The sequence below is a fragment of the Dipodomys ordii genome, unplaced genomic scaffold, assembly GCF_000151885.1.
Source record: "Dipodomys ordii isolate 6190 unplaced genomic scaffold, Dord_2.0 Scaffold111, whole genome shotgun sequence".
Lineage (NCBI taxonomy): Eukaryota > Metazoa > Chordata > Mammalia > Rodentia > Heteromyidae > Dipodomys > Dipodomys ordii.
In genome coordinates, this window is record NW_012267327.1 from 2595102 (window position 1) to 2614875 (window position 19774).

At 34.3% G+C, this 19774-nt stretch overlaps 1 protein-coding gene across 7 annotated transcripts in view; it reads left to right on the forward strand.

Moving 5' to 3' along the window:
* Bbx (bobby sox homolog (Drosophila)) overlaps positions 1–19774 on the forward strand; it is a 215737-nt gene that overhangs the window by 178154 nt on the left and 17809 nt on the right. For 5 of the 7 annotated variants that reach the window (XM_013028544.1, XM_013028547.1, XM_013028545.1 and 2 more), the window contains 4 exons: positions 6316–7327; positions 8334–8472; positions 10873–11021; positions 12473–12553. In XM_013028544.1, coding sequence (XP_012883998.1) covers positions 6316–7327; positions 8334–8472; positions 10873–11021; positions 12473–12553 — 1381 coding nt within the window. The remainder of the gene's footprint in view (positions 1–6315; positions 7328–8333; positions 8473–10872; positions 11022–12472; positions 12554–19774) is intronic. The other 2 variants (XM_013028548.1, XM_013028550.1) reach the window with 1 other exon arrangement.

Sequence of the window (19774 nt, forward strand, 5' to 3'; positions counted from 1 at the left end):
GATTGCTAGTCTAGACCTGGTAGTAGCATGGTCATGGTTGGCACTGGTTTTTATAGACTCATAAAGTATCCCCTATTTTGAATCAGCATGTATTTTAGACACATCAGTTACCTAAGAACTAATGAACCATTCAATTTAACACAATTATCTAGTGAATGCCTTTTTTTTTTTTAAAGTGAGAGGATATTCTTGGAAAATATAAGGGTGAACAGAATATATTCTATGCCCTCTGAAGTATAATTATTTTTTTTAAAACTAGTACCTGAGGGAATAGGCAACGGGTGTCTAATCCATTGTTGGATTTAAAACATTAATTAACATTTTAACTTCATTGGACACAGCCATGGGAATTCCTTCTCTGGAAAGTATCTAGATGATTTTCTGTTTTAAAGAAGCCTTAATCATTTTAAAGAAGATTATTGTTCAATTTAAAATAATAATAGAATGAATTGTCCTTTATCACATCATGTACTATTTCAAGGCCTGAGTAACAAACAGCCCACTATTAAGAGGCATCTTGACTCAATAACATTCATTAATCCCATGTTTCATTTGAGTCTACAATGATTTGCTGTGTGGTTATCTGGGTATATGTTTATACATGTGTTCTAATGTAGTTTGTATCCACATTTGCAAGTTCCATTCATGTATGGATATATGCACTGAAGTTAGATATAAGTAGATACATTTTTACTCAAAACTAGAATGATTTTAAAAGAAAACTGATTGAGATCTTCTGCTTATTGTGCATGGGTTTCTTTCTTTGCCCCTTGATATAAAATCACTGAACCCTAGAATAAAAATTAGAAATCTATCAAAACCACAGAATGCTGTTGCTGAAACTAATATGAATATTACTTCTTAAGAAGTTGCAGTAGTAGTAACACTAACATTTTTCTCATTATGTAAGGACCCTGAGGGATGGTTATCATAATAGGATCTTTTTGCTTTGAATTAGGCAATATTTTAAGTTCTATACATGTACAACTCACTGTCATAGCATTCCTAAGACAAGAAGTACTAGTATACATCTTAAAGGTTGAAAACTGAAGCACAGATACACACACACACACACACACACACACACACACACATTTAATCCCATGAATAATCTTACATGATAGTGACCACTCCATCCACACAGTCAGTGGCAGAGCCTGTCTGAAGTTTTATACAATCTGGGTCCAGACTCTGCCTTTTGAATATAGGATATAGGATTTGCTCACCTACGAGAGTGAAGGCACATCTCTAGCTGTTTCCAGGTTCTGTTGATGTCACATAGAACTGACTAATAGGGGAATAAATATCACAAACAAGAAATTATGGAGTTTATTGTTACTGAGTTTTTTGTAGTAACAGAGAGGAAACTGAAGCTCTTATAAAGTAATGCTTAGAAGAATAAATTAGAATGAGGATGATTTACTTAATGGAAGTAAATTTCAAAAATACTCAAGAACTACCCTTCAAATAGACACTAAAATGAAATAAAGCCCAAGATCAATGAGAAAATCATTCTCTCACAATCTCCATTCAGTCCCCTTCCCACATACAGATAAGGTTCAGTTCACTCACATACACAACTCAGTGAAAAAGTAGGTAGGTTTTTATTTTCAAATTGGGTTCACCAATGAATACCTTTGCATTCATTTATAAAAGAATATGAACCTTGTATAACAAATAAGAAAAAAATACAAAGCAGTATTGTTAACCAACGGGAAAAAAATACGTGAAAATCCAGTATGAAAAGTGTCTCAACTGACATTGGGAGTAAGTGAAGAATAGCCTCTCCATATCAGTAATAGGAGGCTATAGTAAAATGCTAGCAGGATCTTCACTTAGGTTTCCTACAACAGAAAAATCAGATTGTAGGAAACTATTAAGACCTTATAAAAGAGATTTGGCTCCGTTTTGGTAATCTTTGACAAGTTGTGGAAGAAAGAATACTCAAAGCAGAAAGGAAACATCTTTGTTCTAATTTTCATAAAAAGTAAGTATAAGTGTAGACTTATTTTCTAGAAACACTGGAAATTATTATAATAATGTTTAAACTCCTAGAGAAGATATAAAATGGTAATTATCCATTTCCCCAAGAAATACCTCTGTTAAATGTGCTGTCCAAGACTATTTGCTCTGCTTTATCTTAAATTCCAAATGGCTGCAAATTGCCTTTCCTCTGTCTCTTTGTCCCATCTGTCACCTAGAATCAGCCAATGGGAGACACTGGTGAAAAGCTAGGGAATGGAAGGAAAAGAGAGGCAAATGCTTACAAGGAAGGGATGAGGAGGTATAAGAAAAAAAGCAATGGGCCCATGAGATTGGCTTGCATGCATGAAGCCCTGGGTTCGATTCCTCAGCACCACATAAACAGAAAAAGCCGGAAGTGGCGCTGTGGCTCAAGAGGAAGAGCACTAGCCTTGAGCTGAAGAGCTGAGGGACAGTGCCCAGGCCCAGAGTTCATGCCCCACTACCGACAAAAAAAGAAAAAGAAAAAAGCAATGATAGCATTTCTTTCATCTTTCAACCCTCTCCACCAAGACTCACCCTGTTTTCTTCTATTAGTTAGCTAGACCCTATGAACCTCCACCAAAGCTCTCTGCTATTACTAATCTCTGGGATGCTTCCTCACTTCCTGTTCAAATTCCCTGTACTCTAGTTATGCTTTAAGTAGTTTCTGTTTACCTAGACCCTGAGATCACAAGCCAGCCTCTTTTTGTATTTTTTTATAGCTATGTTAGGTTAATAAACAAGCTAAAAGAATGCTGTTGACATACTATAGCCAGATAACAGCAAGACATTTGACAGATAATCTTATAATGTCTCTCAGAACAGAATATGAGGAATTTTTTAACATTATTATTAACATTCTTAGATTACTGCAGTTTATTAATGCTCAAAATATACCTGATAAAAAGCTGCTTCCCCAAATTCCTATCCTTGACCATGTCTTATTCAGCATAGTTACCAGTGATTTAGACAAGAGCATAAAAAGCATCTCTATTAAATGTTTGTATACCAAAACTAAAAGCTAATTCCACTTTTGAAAGAATAAACTTTATAAGGAAACAGGGTTTTCTGCTGTGTATGAAATATAAATTATAAAAATATAAGAGGCAGTAAGCTTTCCAGTATATTATTATGTAGGAATGAAATCTGGATTATATTGAGTACAAGCTCTATATGAAGAAGAAGTGTAATATGTTTAGGACCAAGAAAAAAAAGATTAATCTCTTGGCCCCATTAAAAAATATCTAGTGTCCCTACCAAATGAAAATATTTCTCATCTTGTGTAAGAATGGCTTAGGAACATAATGTAAGAAAGATATTGCTGAGTTGGAATACCACTTTTCCCAATTCTTGTAAAGCTTTGGGTCATTTGCAAACTGTGTTTGCACACACACGCTTGCTTTTGCCTCACAGTACCCCAATGGAAGTTACACTGCTACTCCATTTCTCAGTCTGTTTGTTCCTATCGATTCAAATTCCATAACTCAATGTGTATCTTTACCCAAGCTCGTGTGCTTGTTTATGAGACTAGTCTTTTCAGTAAAACCTAGTCTCACTCCCGTAAGACTAACAAGATGATCTATTTTGCTTACTATTAAAATAAATCAAGCATACCTGCTCTGTGATAGAGTAATAGATTCATAATCTTTGTGCAAATATTGACTGGCACAGGAAAACTATAGTAAGTGAATTCCTGCATTGGGAAGGTTGTATTACACAAATCAGATGACCTCTAGAGTGACACCAACTCTGGAGAGTCTGATTTGGTTTTTGGCTCATGAATAGATTTATGTTTTCTCATTTTTAAGTTAAAAATACTTGTTTTACTTTTATAATTTCATCTCCAGCAATGTAATTGTTTTTCTGGTAATTTAAGATTAATGTATTCTATCTGTGAAGAAACTTAAGAGCCTGGAAGAGGAAGAAAAGCATGACTAGTGTTTTTGTAATTACCGACACAAGAAATATTATGCTATTTCCCAGAATATGTCCCCCGAGTGAATGTCTGCATGTGTTCCATTTCATTCCTAGCTCAGAATCCTATCAAGGATGATAAGGAGAATCATTTTGAAATATATTGAAGTAGAGAATAGAGTTTGCAAAGTATTATTAGGTTTGCTAAATTGAACCTGTACAAATGCAAACTGTCAGTATACCACTGTAAAAACCAACACCTGAATGATAAAAGGTCCTGGAAATGACCTATTAAAGGCCACCAAAATGACAGTAGTTGAAAAAGCATAAACTTTACTTTGATAATACCTTTCTGGTCTTCTTTCTAAAACTAGTATAGTCTCTTGGTTCAAATAGGATAGTTATTCATGAAGGGTTAAGAGGACTGAAAAAGGAAAATAAAAATTATGTTAAAGTACATAGAAAAACAAGAAATTCCCCTATAAGAACAAAATATGGCAAAAAGTAGATGTGTCAGTGTTTTAAATTAACTTCAGATAACATTTTGCTTTGGACTTAATTCTGATTAGCTTAAAAAAATTCTGTCTTTGGAAGTGGCGCTGTAGTTCAAGTGGTAGAGCGCTGGCCTTGAGCTGAAGAGCTGAGGGACAGCGCCCAGGCCCAGAGTTCAAGCCCCACGACCGACAAAAATAAATAAATAAAATAAAATGTTCGCTTCGGCAGCACATATAAAAAAAAAATTCTGTCTTTATAGTTTCTTGCTGAGTTCTAAAAGGTGACTTTCTTGAGATCCTGAGAATTAAAAAAACAAAAGCAATCCTGTTGTGAATCCTTCATATTTTAGATCTTTTCTAAGAATGGTGAAAAGGGCTGAACACCCTTGTCATACTTTTTTTTAATCCGGTATCTGTCCCCCATATCCCTGCTTCAATTTCTTCCCAATCTAACTGATCATAACATAGTTCTCCCAGAAAGGGTTGTGATGCATTGACAGTACTAAAAGGAAAAAAAGATGGGACAAGAACATCTGATAGAATTTAATTCTCAATGTATTACCCATTTTTTTAAAAAATGAATTTTATAAATGTTAATAATCTCTAACAATTTGCCATTTGGTAAAATCATTTTTGAAAACAGATCAGTTTCCTACAGACGTGCTTGATTTTGTGCTGACTCAGCAAGCCCCAATACATCTTGTTCTCCCAAGAGCTAAGGCAAAGCCATTTCATATATTATGGTTGGGACTTCCAGGGCAGTCCTTAGCCAGCTCAGCATCATCAACATCTTGATAAATTCCTCGAGGGCAGAAATCAGATCGCACTGATTGTTGCATGTTTAGAGGCCTTCTTGGTTACCTGGTATTTGGGAACTTATAACTTGATGTATTACAAATTGATTTTACAAGAAGTTGCAATTTCTCCATCTAGAAAATAGCCTTAGAATACAGTTTCATTATATGAAGTTGGAGAGGAAGATGGCAGCTTTCCCCTTGGATGTCCTATTTGTGAAATTTGGAGATTTTTGGATGAATGATTTTAAAAGTTAAGCAAATTGAGACCATATGTGCAAAAGTAGCACAGGAAATATATCTTATGCAATGTGCATATTCAAATATATGAACATTTTAATAGCAAAAAAAGCATGAATAGTCACAGTAAGTGAGATAAACTGTTTAAAACATTAAACTGTTTCGTTAGATTTAGGTCAGAATATAGCCAAGTAAGTTCAGCTCATCAAATTTGCCACCAAATAAGATCGAACAAACTTGGCTTTCATTCAGAGCTTTTGTTTTTAGAGTTGGTTTTAGAGTTTTCTGTTTGCACATGAATCAAATCTGTGGTTTAATGAATCATACCATTTCTATACAAATGGAAAAGTGGAAGTTATTGTTGCTTTCCTGGTTTTCAGAGGGGGGTGGTAAAAAAAGTTTAAACAGTTTTAGGATAATAAAGTAACTAGACCTCACAAAATTCTCACCAGTATAATTGTTCTATTTTATAAAGGTCACAGCCAAGTGAAGGGTGAAGTGATTCATTCTGTACCACAAAGTTCATAATTAGTAAAACTGAAAGTTAAACATGAGTCTTTCAACTAACTTTTCAGCCTATCCTCTTGCCAAATCTTATTTTCATAAGAAAATTTTTCATGATGCTAAAAAATGATGATTCAGATACATTTATATGAAGATCAATGAGTGTATCACATTGCCTACAACTTTTTATTCATTTGAGATATTTTAGTTAGTTGGCAGAAGTAGACTGACTATTGCAAAGTTTGAGCTTTGTTCTGGTTATTTTGTTAAAAGGAATAAAATGTAGAAGTGAAAACTAATTCTGATTAAGGAATTATGAGGATTTGTTTGTCTTGTTTTCTCACATTTTTGTTTTAACTATTTAGATGTGCCTAGCCTCAGAGGGGGTAAAAATGGAAGATACAAAAGAATGGAAGAAAGCGAAAGAATCAGATGGTGGAAGAATCACAGAATTGGAGAAGGGACAGGAAGAAAGAGAAATAAAAATGGAGAAAACACATGAAGATGGGTTACAAAAGGAAGCAGAATTCGAAAAATCATTTAAAGATAATGTAAGAGAGGCTAAGGAATTGAGAAATTTTGAAGAGCTACAAATGGATGATGTAATGGCTATAAAAATGGAAGACCCCAAAGAAATTAGGAAAGAAGAATTAGGGGAAGACCAAAAATATAGTCACTTCCCCGATTTTTCTTATTCTGCCAGTAGCAAGATAATAATAAGTGATGTTCCCAATAGAAAGGATCATATGTGCCACCCTCATGGGATTATGATCATTGAGGATCCTACTGCCCTAAACAAACCAGAAAAGCTGAAAAAGAAAAAGAAGAAAAGCAAGGTAGATCGACATGGAAATGATAAATCCACACCCAAGAAGACTTGCAAAAAGAGGCAGTCTTCCGAATCTGACATTGAGAGTGTCATATATACCATTGAAGCTGTTGCAAAAGGAGACTGGGGTGTTGACAAACTTGGAGACGCCCCAAGAAAGAAGGTCCGCACCTCTTCAAGTGGCAAGGGAAGCATTTTGGATGCTAAGCCACCAAAGAAAAAAGTGAAATCAAGAGAGAAGAAAATGTCAAAGGAGAAATCCTCAGACATCACCAAAGAGTCAAGACCTCCAGATTTCATTAGTATTTCTGCCAGTAAGAGCATTTCTGGTGAGGTGCCAGAGGGTATAAAAGCAGAACCATTGACCCCCACGGAAGATGTACTACCACCTAACCTTTCTGGACAAGCCAAGCCAGAGGACAGTGAATGTCACAGAAAAATAGAGACCTGTGGCTCCAGGAAATCCGAGAGGTCTTGCAAAGGTGCTCTTTATAAAACCCTGGTGTCTGAGGGCATGCTCACCTCTCTGCGAGCTAATGTTGACAGAGGTAAGTGACTTTAATAAAAAGAATATGAAAAACATGCAGCATTTCTCCTTTAGACCTGTTGAGAAAAGATAGTTAGATACTGTTCTTTATTGTAGCAAAATAACCTTTTACCATTGTATCAAGGTTTTATATAGTTTATAGATAATATTCATTTGTCAATTTACCTTCAGATTTTCAAGCACTATTAAGAGAGTTCACTATTTTGTAGGTAGTTCTCATGATAGAAGTACCCAGATTAAGTTACCATTTTATTTTTACCAGTATGAGTTCATTGTTTTGACGATCCAGTATTGATTGGAACGTTTGATGTGTGTGTGTGTGTGTGTGTGTGTGTGTTTTAACTGATGGAGTTTCTTGAATGATACAGATGAGCTGAATATAGATCTTGAACTATGGGTCCAGAAGTGAACACCCTGTCTATCCCTTCCCATTAGTTAATCAAAACAAACTGAATTTTCTTTAGAACTTGACATCACCCAGAAACTAATCATATATAATAAATGAATTAATATATATTTCATAAATTATTCCTGTAAATTTATCTATTTTAGAATATAGCATCTGGCTAGGGCATTATCTCTTGCCAATTATATTCCAACAGGAGATATATGAGTCTTATGTCTAATAAGCCCAGAATGAAGATGTCTTGAGACTACAGAGTTCTTCAGAGACATTCCAGTGAGTCTCAGGGAAATTAGAATTAATAGTGTCTAACAGCAAAGGACTTCCATGCTTTAGGCTGCTTCTCAAATGGACAACAGTCTGTTTTCAGTTCCATAGTATCAGTTGAGTTATGACAAGACTCATCTCCAAGGTTAGGAGTCTTTTTTTTTCCTTTTTAGCTTCCATTATTAAAAGCAGCCCAGTATAATCACTTCAAGGACTCTGAGGTAGTTATAAATAACATCTTGCAAATAATAAAGTCAAGAAGTGACCTGTGACCCTCTGAGATAATCTTTCCCAACCCACATATACTGAACAGTTCCTTTATCCTTGGACTTCTTAGGTAAACGAAGCTCAGGTAAAGGAAACTCCTCTGATCATGAAGGATGTTGGAGTGAGGAAAGCTGGACATTTAACCAGAGTGGGACCAGTGGGAGCAAGAAGTTCAAGAAGACAAAGCCAAAGGAAGACTCTCTGCTTGGGTAAGTGTCAGTGAGCACAGTCCATCAATATTGTTCCCACCCCTGTGTGCTAGGATTTCCACAGTACATGTAAGTCACTGATTCTTCTTTGTTTGTTTAGCACTTGGTTCAGTCTTGGTAAATTTGCTAGCAAACATCAATCAAGTGCATTCCCATGATTCCACTACTGACATAGTTAATCATTCATATTTTAAGTAATTAGAAATTATAAAGTACATTTTAAACATGAGCCCGAGTTTGATTCAAGGTCTACCACACAGTGGTAGTATGATATTGTAAATCCTTTAATATTGCTAGGACCATTTTACCATTTGAAATTTAGGATGGATATTATCAGTATGTTTACATCTTGCCCACTTTTATGTTATATTAATATTTATAGTACTATATTTTAATATTTTCAGTGTATGTGCATGTATGTAAAATATGGCAAGAAAAATATGAGATAAATAAAACTCTGCTTTAGATCATAACAGTGATATTTTTTTTAAACTATACCATCTTCTTTTGCTCTGAGGATAAATCAGAAGTACTAGGTTAAATATTCTGGTACAGAGAGCATTTAATACATCATGCGTCAAAATGAAGTACTAAGTAAACAACAGCATATATCAGAATAAAATCATTAAGATTATTTCACAAATAATGTTAATAACAATCTTCATATAAAGCATCCTATTAGTAAGAGACAATACTTTATATTGATGAGGAAAGTCTGAATATTCAGTTGTACTGTTTTGAAAATCCTTAGAGATTTCTCATTAGCCCAATTTGAAAAGAATACATTAAAAGGAAATAATTCTTCCTATTTTTTCATAATTGTGTTAGAGGTATGCAAATTTTATGCATTGGGTATATTGTATTTGTTGTATTCATAATATTTGCATTTCTAATTTGTGGAATAAGGTAATGTTTTTTTGTGGAAATTACAGTGTTTTAAAGTCTGATTAATTCTAAGACTCTAGGTCATCATAAAATAAGTAGAAATTATTTCTCATGGTGCTGACTCCTCAAAATTATTTACAGTGAAATAACATATTTATAATTTTATGTTTCATCCCTAATATTTTAAAAGGCCAGAGGACTTCAAATGAGCTTTGCTTATGTTATGTTTAAATAATGACTTGAAAATCTCCCTCTTATCATGTCAAGTGATGTGTTCAAATGCAGAATTACCTTTAAAAAGTAGAGCACCTTCCTAGCAAGAGAAAGACCATGAATTCAAATCTCAACTGAAAAAAAAAAAAAAGATCCTTGAACATCTTAAACCAATGTCCATCTTCTATAGGAACTACTGAAGCCTTATCAAGTCTCAGTGACAAGAACAGAGCAGGTCTCATTATACAGACACTGTGGGAATAAGACTCCCAGTCAGAACTGTCTCTGCTGCTGCTATTACAAACTACTGAGTTGTGGGCTGAGGGTATAGCATAGTTACTAAGAGTACCAGCCTAAGTAAGTAAGTAGAAGGCTCTGAGTTCAAATCCCCGTATCACTCATACAAAAAAAGAAACTTCTAACTAAGAGATATTGTGCCAGTCTCCGGTAAACAGGATAAGTGAAACAGTCTTTGAGAATCTGTTCTTAAAAGATTATTATGGAAAGAGATACCCATATACCTTCCACTTACTGTTAAGAAAGCACAGTATAGTTCTTCAGCTTCCCTGATCTGTGCACCTTCCTAAGTCTCATTAAATGAAAGCCACGTTAAGGCTCCAGCAGGCCTGGAACCATTGCTGCAAGGGGCCTTGGAGACAGCTAAAGCAAACTCCCAAATTCTCAGACTTTGCCAATGTCATGTTTAAAGTCATTTGAGGTTTAAGGTAAAGTGGTGTTGCTTCTTTGTCAGTGTTCATTTGAAAACTAGCTTTACTTTGCTCACTGAATAATTTCATTCTTATAAGGCTAGAACTCCAACAATTTTTCTCTATTTAAATTTCACGTGGTATTTCATGTGTGTGTGTGTGTGTGTGTGTGCGGCATATTTATTTTTTAAGCACATCTTACAAAATTTCTTATATTAACAGTAAACTTATCAACAAATATGCATGTATATGAATCTGTGGAATGATAAGATGTCTGAATAAAGTATGATTTGTGCTGAATTTTATGAGATATTCTTATACCAATGGAAAGAATAGCAAATTCCACACATCTAATATTTTAAGTGATCTTACTGCTTTTCTGAAAGCATTGTAACTTGTTATCTGAGTTTCCTAAGAAAGCTGTACTGGTAAATCTCACGCACTTATGAAAATATGTTTTTTCCTTTGCACAGGATTTATTGAAAATGCAATAATTTCTAGAGGACCCATTTTCAAATGGAGTGCTCTGAATGTAATAGTAACATTTTATGTTTTAATAATTGGTTTCATACTGATGTGATTTCCTATTCAACAGCTCAACAAAGTTGGATGAAGAATTTGAAAAGAAATTCAACAGCCTCCCTCAATATAGTCCTGTTACATTTGACCGGAAATGTGTATCTATTCCAAGAAAAAAGAAGAAGACTGGAAACATATCCTCAGAACCAACTAAAACCAGCAAAGGTTAGCTGTGACCTGAACCTCCCTGCACTGGCCCTTTGACTACGCTTTGCAGCTCCCTGTAGATGAATATAGTACTTGGATTTAGAACTAAGGCAATAGGGAATTGAAATTTCACATTAACTTCTAAGATTACTTTGGTTTACCTCTCTTTTTTTCCTTTTTCCTTCTTAATTTTCCCTAGCCTTTGTCTGAAATTATACATTTATCCTTAAACGTATAGCCAAGGTTTTTCCAAAGTGTTAAGCACAATCATCAGCCTCCTGATGTCCACTTGAAATTTTGAGGTTTTATTGAGACATTTATGCTGACATTTCTTCTGTCCCTTATGTCTATAGCAAGCTAGCCTAACATGTTTAAAGTGAAATTGGGAGGTAAAGTTTTCAAGATAGCAATACTGTCAGCCCACAAATATCAAATGTAGTCCCAGGTATTAAAATGACCAAAATCATCCCCATACTTCTCTTTGCCTAAATGGACCATCTCATAATTAAAATACCTGTAATTTTAATTGCAATTGTAATTTGGATGAATCATATCTATATTATATATGTTGTTAAATTTAGATAAATACTTGGAATAGCATTTCAATAGCATTTGATATAGCATTTGATATAGTGTTTGATATAGCGTATTAATTATTTCAACAATATTAGCTTATCCAGTTATATCAGGGGACCTGAGGACCAAGAAGACTTGAATGAATCTCAATAGTCACCAAATATAATGCTTCAGTCCCAAAGGATACTTTGAAAAGTGGGGATTTTTTGGTGGTATCAATAATTGGGACCACTTTTGACATTAGTGAACAGGGGCAGCTAAGATGACAGTATTGTTGTCTTGAGAACCTTATCCTCCAGTTTCACTTTAGCTAAAGATTGGTCAGGGAATTATTCCTGTACTTTTCCACACATATTTAATGACTTCATTCAGGGAGCTGTCCTGTAGAGACAGAAAATGCAGAGATGAAGGTCTGTGTGTCTGACCTATAGCTGCTTTCAGGATTAAATTTGAGCAAGATTTGATAGAAGTGTTCTTAGAATTGTCTTGCAAAAGTGACTGGCTATTTCATGCTTTGTGTCAAATCAGATTAATTCCCTGCTTCTATGTATTTTAGGTAGATAGATCCAATATAAATATGAATGGATACAGTTAGTTTTATACATTTTGAAAGGGAGTATTAAAGAAAAGTACAATTTCTCTCTAAAGAAAACTAAACTTCACCCTCAATACTTACAAATCCTTTATAGACTAGAATTGCCACAACCAAAGAGGTTTACTTTGAGATCTTTATCTCAGAACATTATTGAAATGCATAGGAAAATGCCCCTTTCATCATTAAAAGTAGAAAGGTACTTAAAAGTCATTTTAGAATGAACTGTTTTCCTCTGTGGTTAATAAAAACCAAGTCTAGCAAATAAAGAACTGAAAAAGAAATGTTGTTGCATCACCAGGTTTGCTCATCTGGGAAAATAATGTTGTGTCGAGATCGTCCAAGATGGATGAGGAAAGAAATAAAGTAGACTTGTTGACAGGTAGGTAGCTGAGCACTAGAATGGATTGCCAAATGAAATGACAGTCTTTGTGCCCTAGAGATATTTAGGAATAGGCAAAGTAGTCCATGAGCCCAAAAATGTCAGCTATCTTGAGCTCCAATAATTCTTGGATTTAAAGTTGCTGATAACTACCTGACAAGCCAGTAAAATGGAACTTAATTGATTGATGTACAAGCTGCATTCCTTATCCTATTCTTACAGTTCAAGACATTCATTTTACAGCTCTGAAGTTGGCCATATTATCTTTCAGAGATTATAACAATAGATTTATTTTGCAAAGCTATAAGACCCTGAAGTTTTTTTTGTCTATTTTCATACACCTTTTTTGGGGTGGGGGGGTTGGGGGGAGGATCTTTGCTGTTAACATAATTCTCTCCCAGCTGAGATTAATGATATTTCTTTTGATGTGAAATGGCTTTGTGAAGCTTTGAATTATATTTCATATAGTATCATCTTAACTCTCTCATTATGCACAATGTCACTGGTTCTTATAAATGTCTGTGAATAATTACAGATGTGAGGAGGCTTCAAGACTTAGGATTTTGTTCTGCATTCTGTCTTTGTGAAACAAAATGGAATTCAAATACAGCAGGAATTAAACAGTATATTCTGTTAACCAAAGTAATAATATTTGTGTAAATAATAATATTTGGCATTTGTAGCACCAATATACCAGACTACACATTATTAATTAAATTATCATACCAGCTACACTGTAATTGCCTTTGACTCTAGATCCCTTGCATCTTTAGATAATGAATCATTCAAAACAAACAGTGTAAGATCATTAGCTCACTAGTAAAATAAGATGTGTCCATAGAAAACTCCTTTTTCCCCCAACCATTTGCCATTTGTTTCTATTTTTTTCTTATATATGTAGTCATTGAATATTATGGGTTTTTTTTTTCTGACTTATCCTTGTATCTTTTTGGGTAGTTCAGTTTTTGTAATGGTAATAGAATTTTTCTGAAATTTCTAGAAGGAATGATTTATTTTTATATAGTCACTTTTCTCTGAAAGATGGTATCTACTTGGATTTACCTCTCTATTTTCCCATTGGCCTTCTTAATTATGTCTGTTTTTCCAAATCATCACTTTCTTTCCCTTTATCTCTCCCCTATTCCTATATCTGTGTAATGGGTCTCATCACAGGCTTTCCCATGAAGGAAATGAAAATAACTGAGTCATCTTCCTTCAATTGAGCTTTGGGCTATATGTCTAATAGACATGATGATTTAGAAATAGAATTTTCTTTTCCTTCTAATTACAAAACATCCAATTAATTATAATCCACCCAAATGACAATACAATTCATCTGATTTAGCTCAATCTGACATTGTTTTCAAGGTTGTATCTTTCTCAATTTGTGTTTTTATGTGAAAGCTTGAATTGTCTAAGTTTAATTATAACTTCTTAAAGTTGGTTTTGAACCATTGTTTTATATACATAAGTATATACATACATACTTACATATGGTAAAAGCCTATGAACTTAAGTTTCTAGGGAAATAGTAATTTTCAAAGGAAGGGATAGATAGTCTTAAAGAAAAAGCAATTGGAATTTTATTGGGAATAGAAGTGTCTAATTATTCCCCATCCTGACCCTTGGTTTCACTTCTCCTCCATATCTCTCTGTCTTTAGATAGTACTTTGCTTTTACTTTTCCCCAATCCACACTTAAAGCAATATTTAATTTAAAAAAGCTGGCTAGTTGATAAGCCAGGTATGGGTAGCAGTTGATAAGCCAGGCACCAGTAGCTCCTGCCTGTAATCCTAGCTACTCCAGAGGCTGAGATCTGAGGATCACAGTTCAAAGCCAGCCTGGGCAGGAAAGTCCATGAGACTCTTCTCTCCAATAAAAAAACACTAGAAAACTGGGAGTAGTGCTGTGTCTCAAGTGGTAGAGCGCTCACCTTGAGCTGAAGAGAGCAGGGGCAGCACCCAAGCCCAGAGTTCAAGCCCTACGACCGGATGCCTTCCCCCCCAAAAAATGATGGCTAGTGTCAGAACTGGTTGGTAGAGTACCTTCTTAGCATGCATGAGGCCTGAGTTCAGTTTCTAGCATAGCAAAAAAAGGGGGTAGGGCAGTCTGCGAATCAAAAAATATATATTGTAATATTAATCGAAGAAGCAGGTTTATACAAGTAAAAGCAAAAGGCAAAAATTTTAAAGACAAAATCTCCTATATGGGGATATTAAGCTAACTTGAGGATGGTAACTGGGCTAGCTTTTCTATTAGAAAGTTGAAGCTTTCGATTGGGCAGAATTCTGTATTTACCCTAGAAGTATTTGAATGTCTTTACTGCTACCAAATCTTTTTAGGAACATGGTGGCAACATGTTGTCAGATAAAAGGTATATATCTAATGTGAGCTTGACCTGAACAAAGCAACCATATCCAGCCCAAGGATGTAGCTCCTTGCTCTTAAGGAATGTTACTTGATAGTGGCTGATGTACTTGCTAAGGAATTATTCAAATCAACTGATCCACATGACCGGCAGCTAGAAGCATTTGCTATAAATTATTGCAAATGGGTTTATTGGTTCATTAGTTACTCATTACTTATGTGTCTAATATAAAGTGACAGCCTAGTCTTAGAACATGACCCTTGCTCTTACAAAACTGTAGGGAGTTATATCTGGCATTTGTTTTAGACAATAGTTCTAAAGAACAAGTTCTCTTAATTCACCTTACCTGCTGACTTTGAAAAATTATTATACCAGACTAACAGGAAAATGACTTCTGTGTCACTATTGCTTATGTCAGCAATTTTTTTAGCAACTTAGAGGATTAATGTTGCTGAAATCTATGGCAGCCCTATTATATCCCCTTGGCTTGTAGTTGGAGAGTTCAATTTGGGTGCTGATCTCCTTTATAGGCCATTTTTCCCAAAAACTCATAAGCCAGTTTGCATATAAACCATGAATAATTTGATCATAAGAAATCTCAAGTTGATACAAATATTCTCTCCCACTTTCTGAAGAATGGAAACCTGAGGTGTATACAGAAAACAACAATTGTCAATCTTTTTGTTTTCTAAATGCTTTGCTTTTCACTTCCTGCTTATCTCTGCCATGGTTACTCTGTGAGTTATATCACATGTGCCAAACAAGAGAAAGATAGTAAATTTACTTATTCTGTGTTTATTACATATTTTGACTTTATCTTCTCACACACCATATCTGTCACATGTACTATAGTGGTAAGCATAAATTAAAGTGTTTTCATTTTTGCACTTCAAAATTGATGCTTTTTAGTGACTACCACTAGATCTTATTATTGTCTTTTCAAGGTTGTCACTTTCTTTGAAGAAGTTGTCATTTGCTTATAATATTTTATAGTTGTAGCTTGGGAGTGGGTAGGAACTAGGAAACAAAAAAATAGTTTACAGAAACAACTCTAGATGGTCCCCCTCCTCTACCCTGTAAATATCAACAAGCCCTGTCTATGCCTTGTCCTTAACTGGTACTTTTCAGATTTTTCTCAGTATGGCTGAGTCTCACATTCCATACATAAAATCAGTTTGCTTCTGTGAATTATTTCTTACTTCTTTATATCATTCTCCCTTTTGAACCAATGCCTTATTATTACTTTCCTACAGAATCTTACTTGATGGCAAGAAGTCTCCGGATTGTTTTTCTGCCTTCTCCTCTTGTTCATGATTGCTATATGTCATTCAGGTGTGCTACCCTGTTGTTGCCTGGATTTTATAAAATATATGAAGCAGTGATTGCGCATACATTATGGAGAACACCTTCCTGTCCATGTAGTGTATTAACAGGCATATTTTCTTTTCTTTTTTTCTCCCAGAGCTGAGGACTGAACTCAGGGCTTTGTACTTGCTAGTGGTCCTTCACTGAGCTAAATCCCCAAACCCAAAGCATATTTTCTATGTACTTACTAATTTTTTTTTGTCTCACTTGTTGCTCCCTTTTTCCCAAAGAAGCAAGCACGAAGGCATTTTCTATTTCAGTTTCAAACCATTAGCAGCTAATGCTTGGTTTTGAATATTTGAAAAGAGGGCTAGCTGTAGTCATTTAAAAAAAATACAGTAATTATAGCAACAGATATCTTTACCTGTAAAGATATCTTTACACTTTTTGCCAAGCACTACTTTCATAAGTACTCATGAAACAAACATTTATTAAGAACCTGTCATGTACTGTGCACTGACCTAGGCACTTTGATTATATCTGTGAGTGAAAGCAACAAACCTTACTGCCTGAAGGTTCTATTATATTGAGAGGAACAGACAATCCATAGGCCCAAAGAAAAACCAAAGCGTTAAAATAATATGGTTTGTTCTCTTGACAGCAGTGACATGAAATTTAAAATTAATAAGAGAACTTAAAATTAGTAAGACAAAATTTAGGAAACATACAAGTACATGGAAGATAAAAAAAAATTCCTGAATAACCAATATGTCAAAGAGAAAAGGAAAATTGTAAAGAACTTTGAAATGAAAGAAACATATCAAAACTTAGGATGCAGGGTAAGCAGTGCTTACAGAGAAATGTTTGGATATAAGTGTGTACTAAGAAAAAAGATTTCAGGTCAATATCCTACCTAGTCGTTCACCTTAATTTGAAACTAGAAGGGGAAAAATAATAAAGATCAGAAATGAAATTGATGAAAAAGAATATTTAAACAGTAAAAACAACAACAAAAGAAAAAGAAAATTCAAATTATTAGAGGCAGAAGTGAAATAAGGGACATTACTACCAGCTTTACAGGGTTATAAGGGCAGTTATATACCAATAAACTAAATAACCTAGGTAGAGTAGGCAGTTCATGTAAAGACATAAACTACTGAAACCAACTTAAGAAACAGATAGTCTGAACAGACCTATAGCTTGTAGACTGCATTAACAATCCAAAACATGCCTAGAAGAGGAAGAATGGAGAGGAAAGCCCAGACCTAGATGGCCTTATTATGAATTCTGTCAAACTTAAAGAAGAATTAGTACCAATTCTTCACAAATGAATTTTTTAAAAAATCACAGAAGTGAAAATTTTCCAACTCATTCTAATGTCAGCCCAGATTTTAAAAAAAGAAAGAAGAATCAAAACCCAGAGTAAAACAAGAAACAAAATCTACAGCCCAATATCGCCTATAAGGATGACTCAAAAGTCCTCAACAAAGTACCAGCAAACAAACAGAAACAAAATATAAAAAGAATTATACACTATCACTAAATGTGAGGCTGGTTTGACATCCAAAAATGAACTGAGGTAATATTTCTCTTATCAGTGGACTGAAAAACAAAATCACAGTAGATGTAAAAAGAAACATTTGCCAGAATCCACAACACTTTAATGATAAATGCACTCAACCAACTAGGAATAGAAAGGAATTTCTTTAACCTTATAAAGGGCATCTACAAAAACACACAGCTGGCATACTTAATGATAAAAGATTATATTTCCCTGAAAGCATAGAAACAAGACATTGATGTTCACTCTTACCACTTCTGTTAAACATTGTATTGGATGTTTCTCTCATGACAGGCAAGAAGAAGAATGAAGGCAAGATTGAAAAGGAAGAAGTAAAACTATTCTCAGATGACATGATCTTATGTATAGAAAATCCTAAGAAATCCACTTAATCTTTTGATAGCTAAAAATGGGCTCAATAGAGTTACAGGGCACAAAAATCACACAAAAAGTAATTGTATTTATATTTTCAGGGAAGAATCAAGAAATGAAACAATTCTATTTATAGTAATATTTCAAAGAATAAAATCCTTAGGAATAAATTTAATGAAAGCAGTGTGCATAATGAAAGCACCTAAAACATTGTCAAAACAAAGATGATAGGAATGAAAGAAAAAATACCAATGTTCATGGATTGAATGACTTAATACTGCTACGGTAGATTATCCCAAACTGATTTGTAGATTCAATCTAATCCCTCTTAGAATTCCAGTTGACTTTTTTGTAGAAATTGACAGATGGGTGAGATTAAATATGGAATTATGAGAAATTCAGAATAGCTATAACAACTGTAAAAAAGTAGTAATAATTAAAAGTTTGACTTCAAAAGAATAGTGATCAAATTAGTGTCATGGTAACATAAATAGATACAATATAGCTCATTGAAATAGCCTTGAGTATCCAAAAATAAGCCCATATGTTGGCCAACTTAGTTTCAACAAAGGTGAAAGCACTATTTCATGGAAAAAGAATATCCATGACAAAGAATTAAGTTGGACTATTACTTTCCTTTATCCAGTATACTAAATTTAACTTAAAGTAGATCTGAATCTTAAGTGTAAGACATAAATTATCTGCCTGCCTGCCTTCCTTTTCCTTCCTTCCTTCCTTCCTTCCTTCCTTTGAAATATATTTTTGTCCTTGCAGTAGAACCTTAGATAGAATATTAAAAAGCTATGCAACAAAAGATAAAATGTATAAATTCTAAAAATTTTTAAGAAAATAAATTTTGTGCTTCAAAGGACACTACAAAGTGAAAATGTATCCTACTGAATGGGGAAAATATTTGCAAATCACATGTCTGATAAAAGATTTAATCTAAAATACATAAAGACTTAGCATAGGCAAAAAGCAATTGCTGTGCTCAGTTAATGGGAAGGCAGAGATAGAAGGATCGTGGTTTGGGGTAGCCTGGTCAACAGTTAGTGAGTTCCTATCTCAGAAAGCAAACTGAATGTGATGGCATATGCCTGTAATCTCAGCTACTCAGGAGATAGAGATTCAAGGAGCATTGTCTGAGGCCAGTTCTGGGCAAAATCATTGAAAACAAGAAGAGTTGGAGGCCTAGTACAAGTAGTAGAACACATGCCTAACACACACAATTTAATACCTATTCTGCCAAAAAACAATGTAAACATGTAAAGAAACATCTTTCCAAAGATATATAAATGACTGAAACATAAATGAAAAGGTTGCTTGCCAAGGAAACACAAATCAGAATCACAATAAGAAGGGCTAGAGGCATGACTCAAATGGTAGGATACTTGCCTAACAAGTATGAAGCCCTGAGTTAAAGCCCCAGCACTGCCCAAACAAACAGATCACAGTAAAAAATGGCCATAATAATAATTTTTAAAAACACAGATAATTACAGACATTGCTTTGTGGAAAAATTGAAGTCCTTATGCATTGCTAGTAAAAGTGTAAAATAGTGCAAAAGCTTCATTAAGGAGTCTGATAGTCTTTCAAAAGTTAAATTTATTGACCA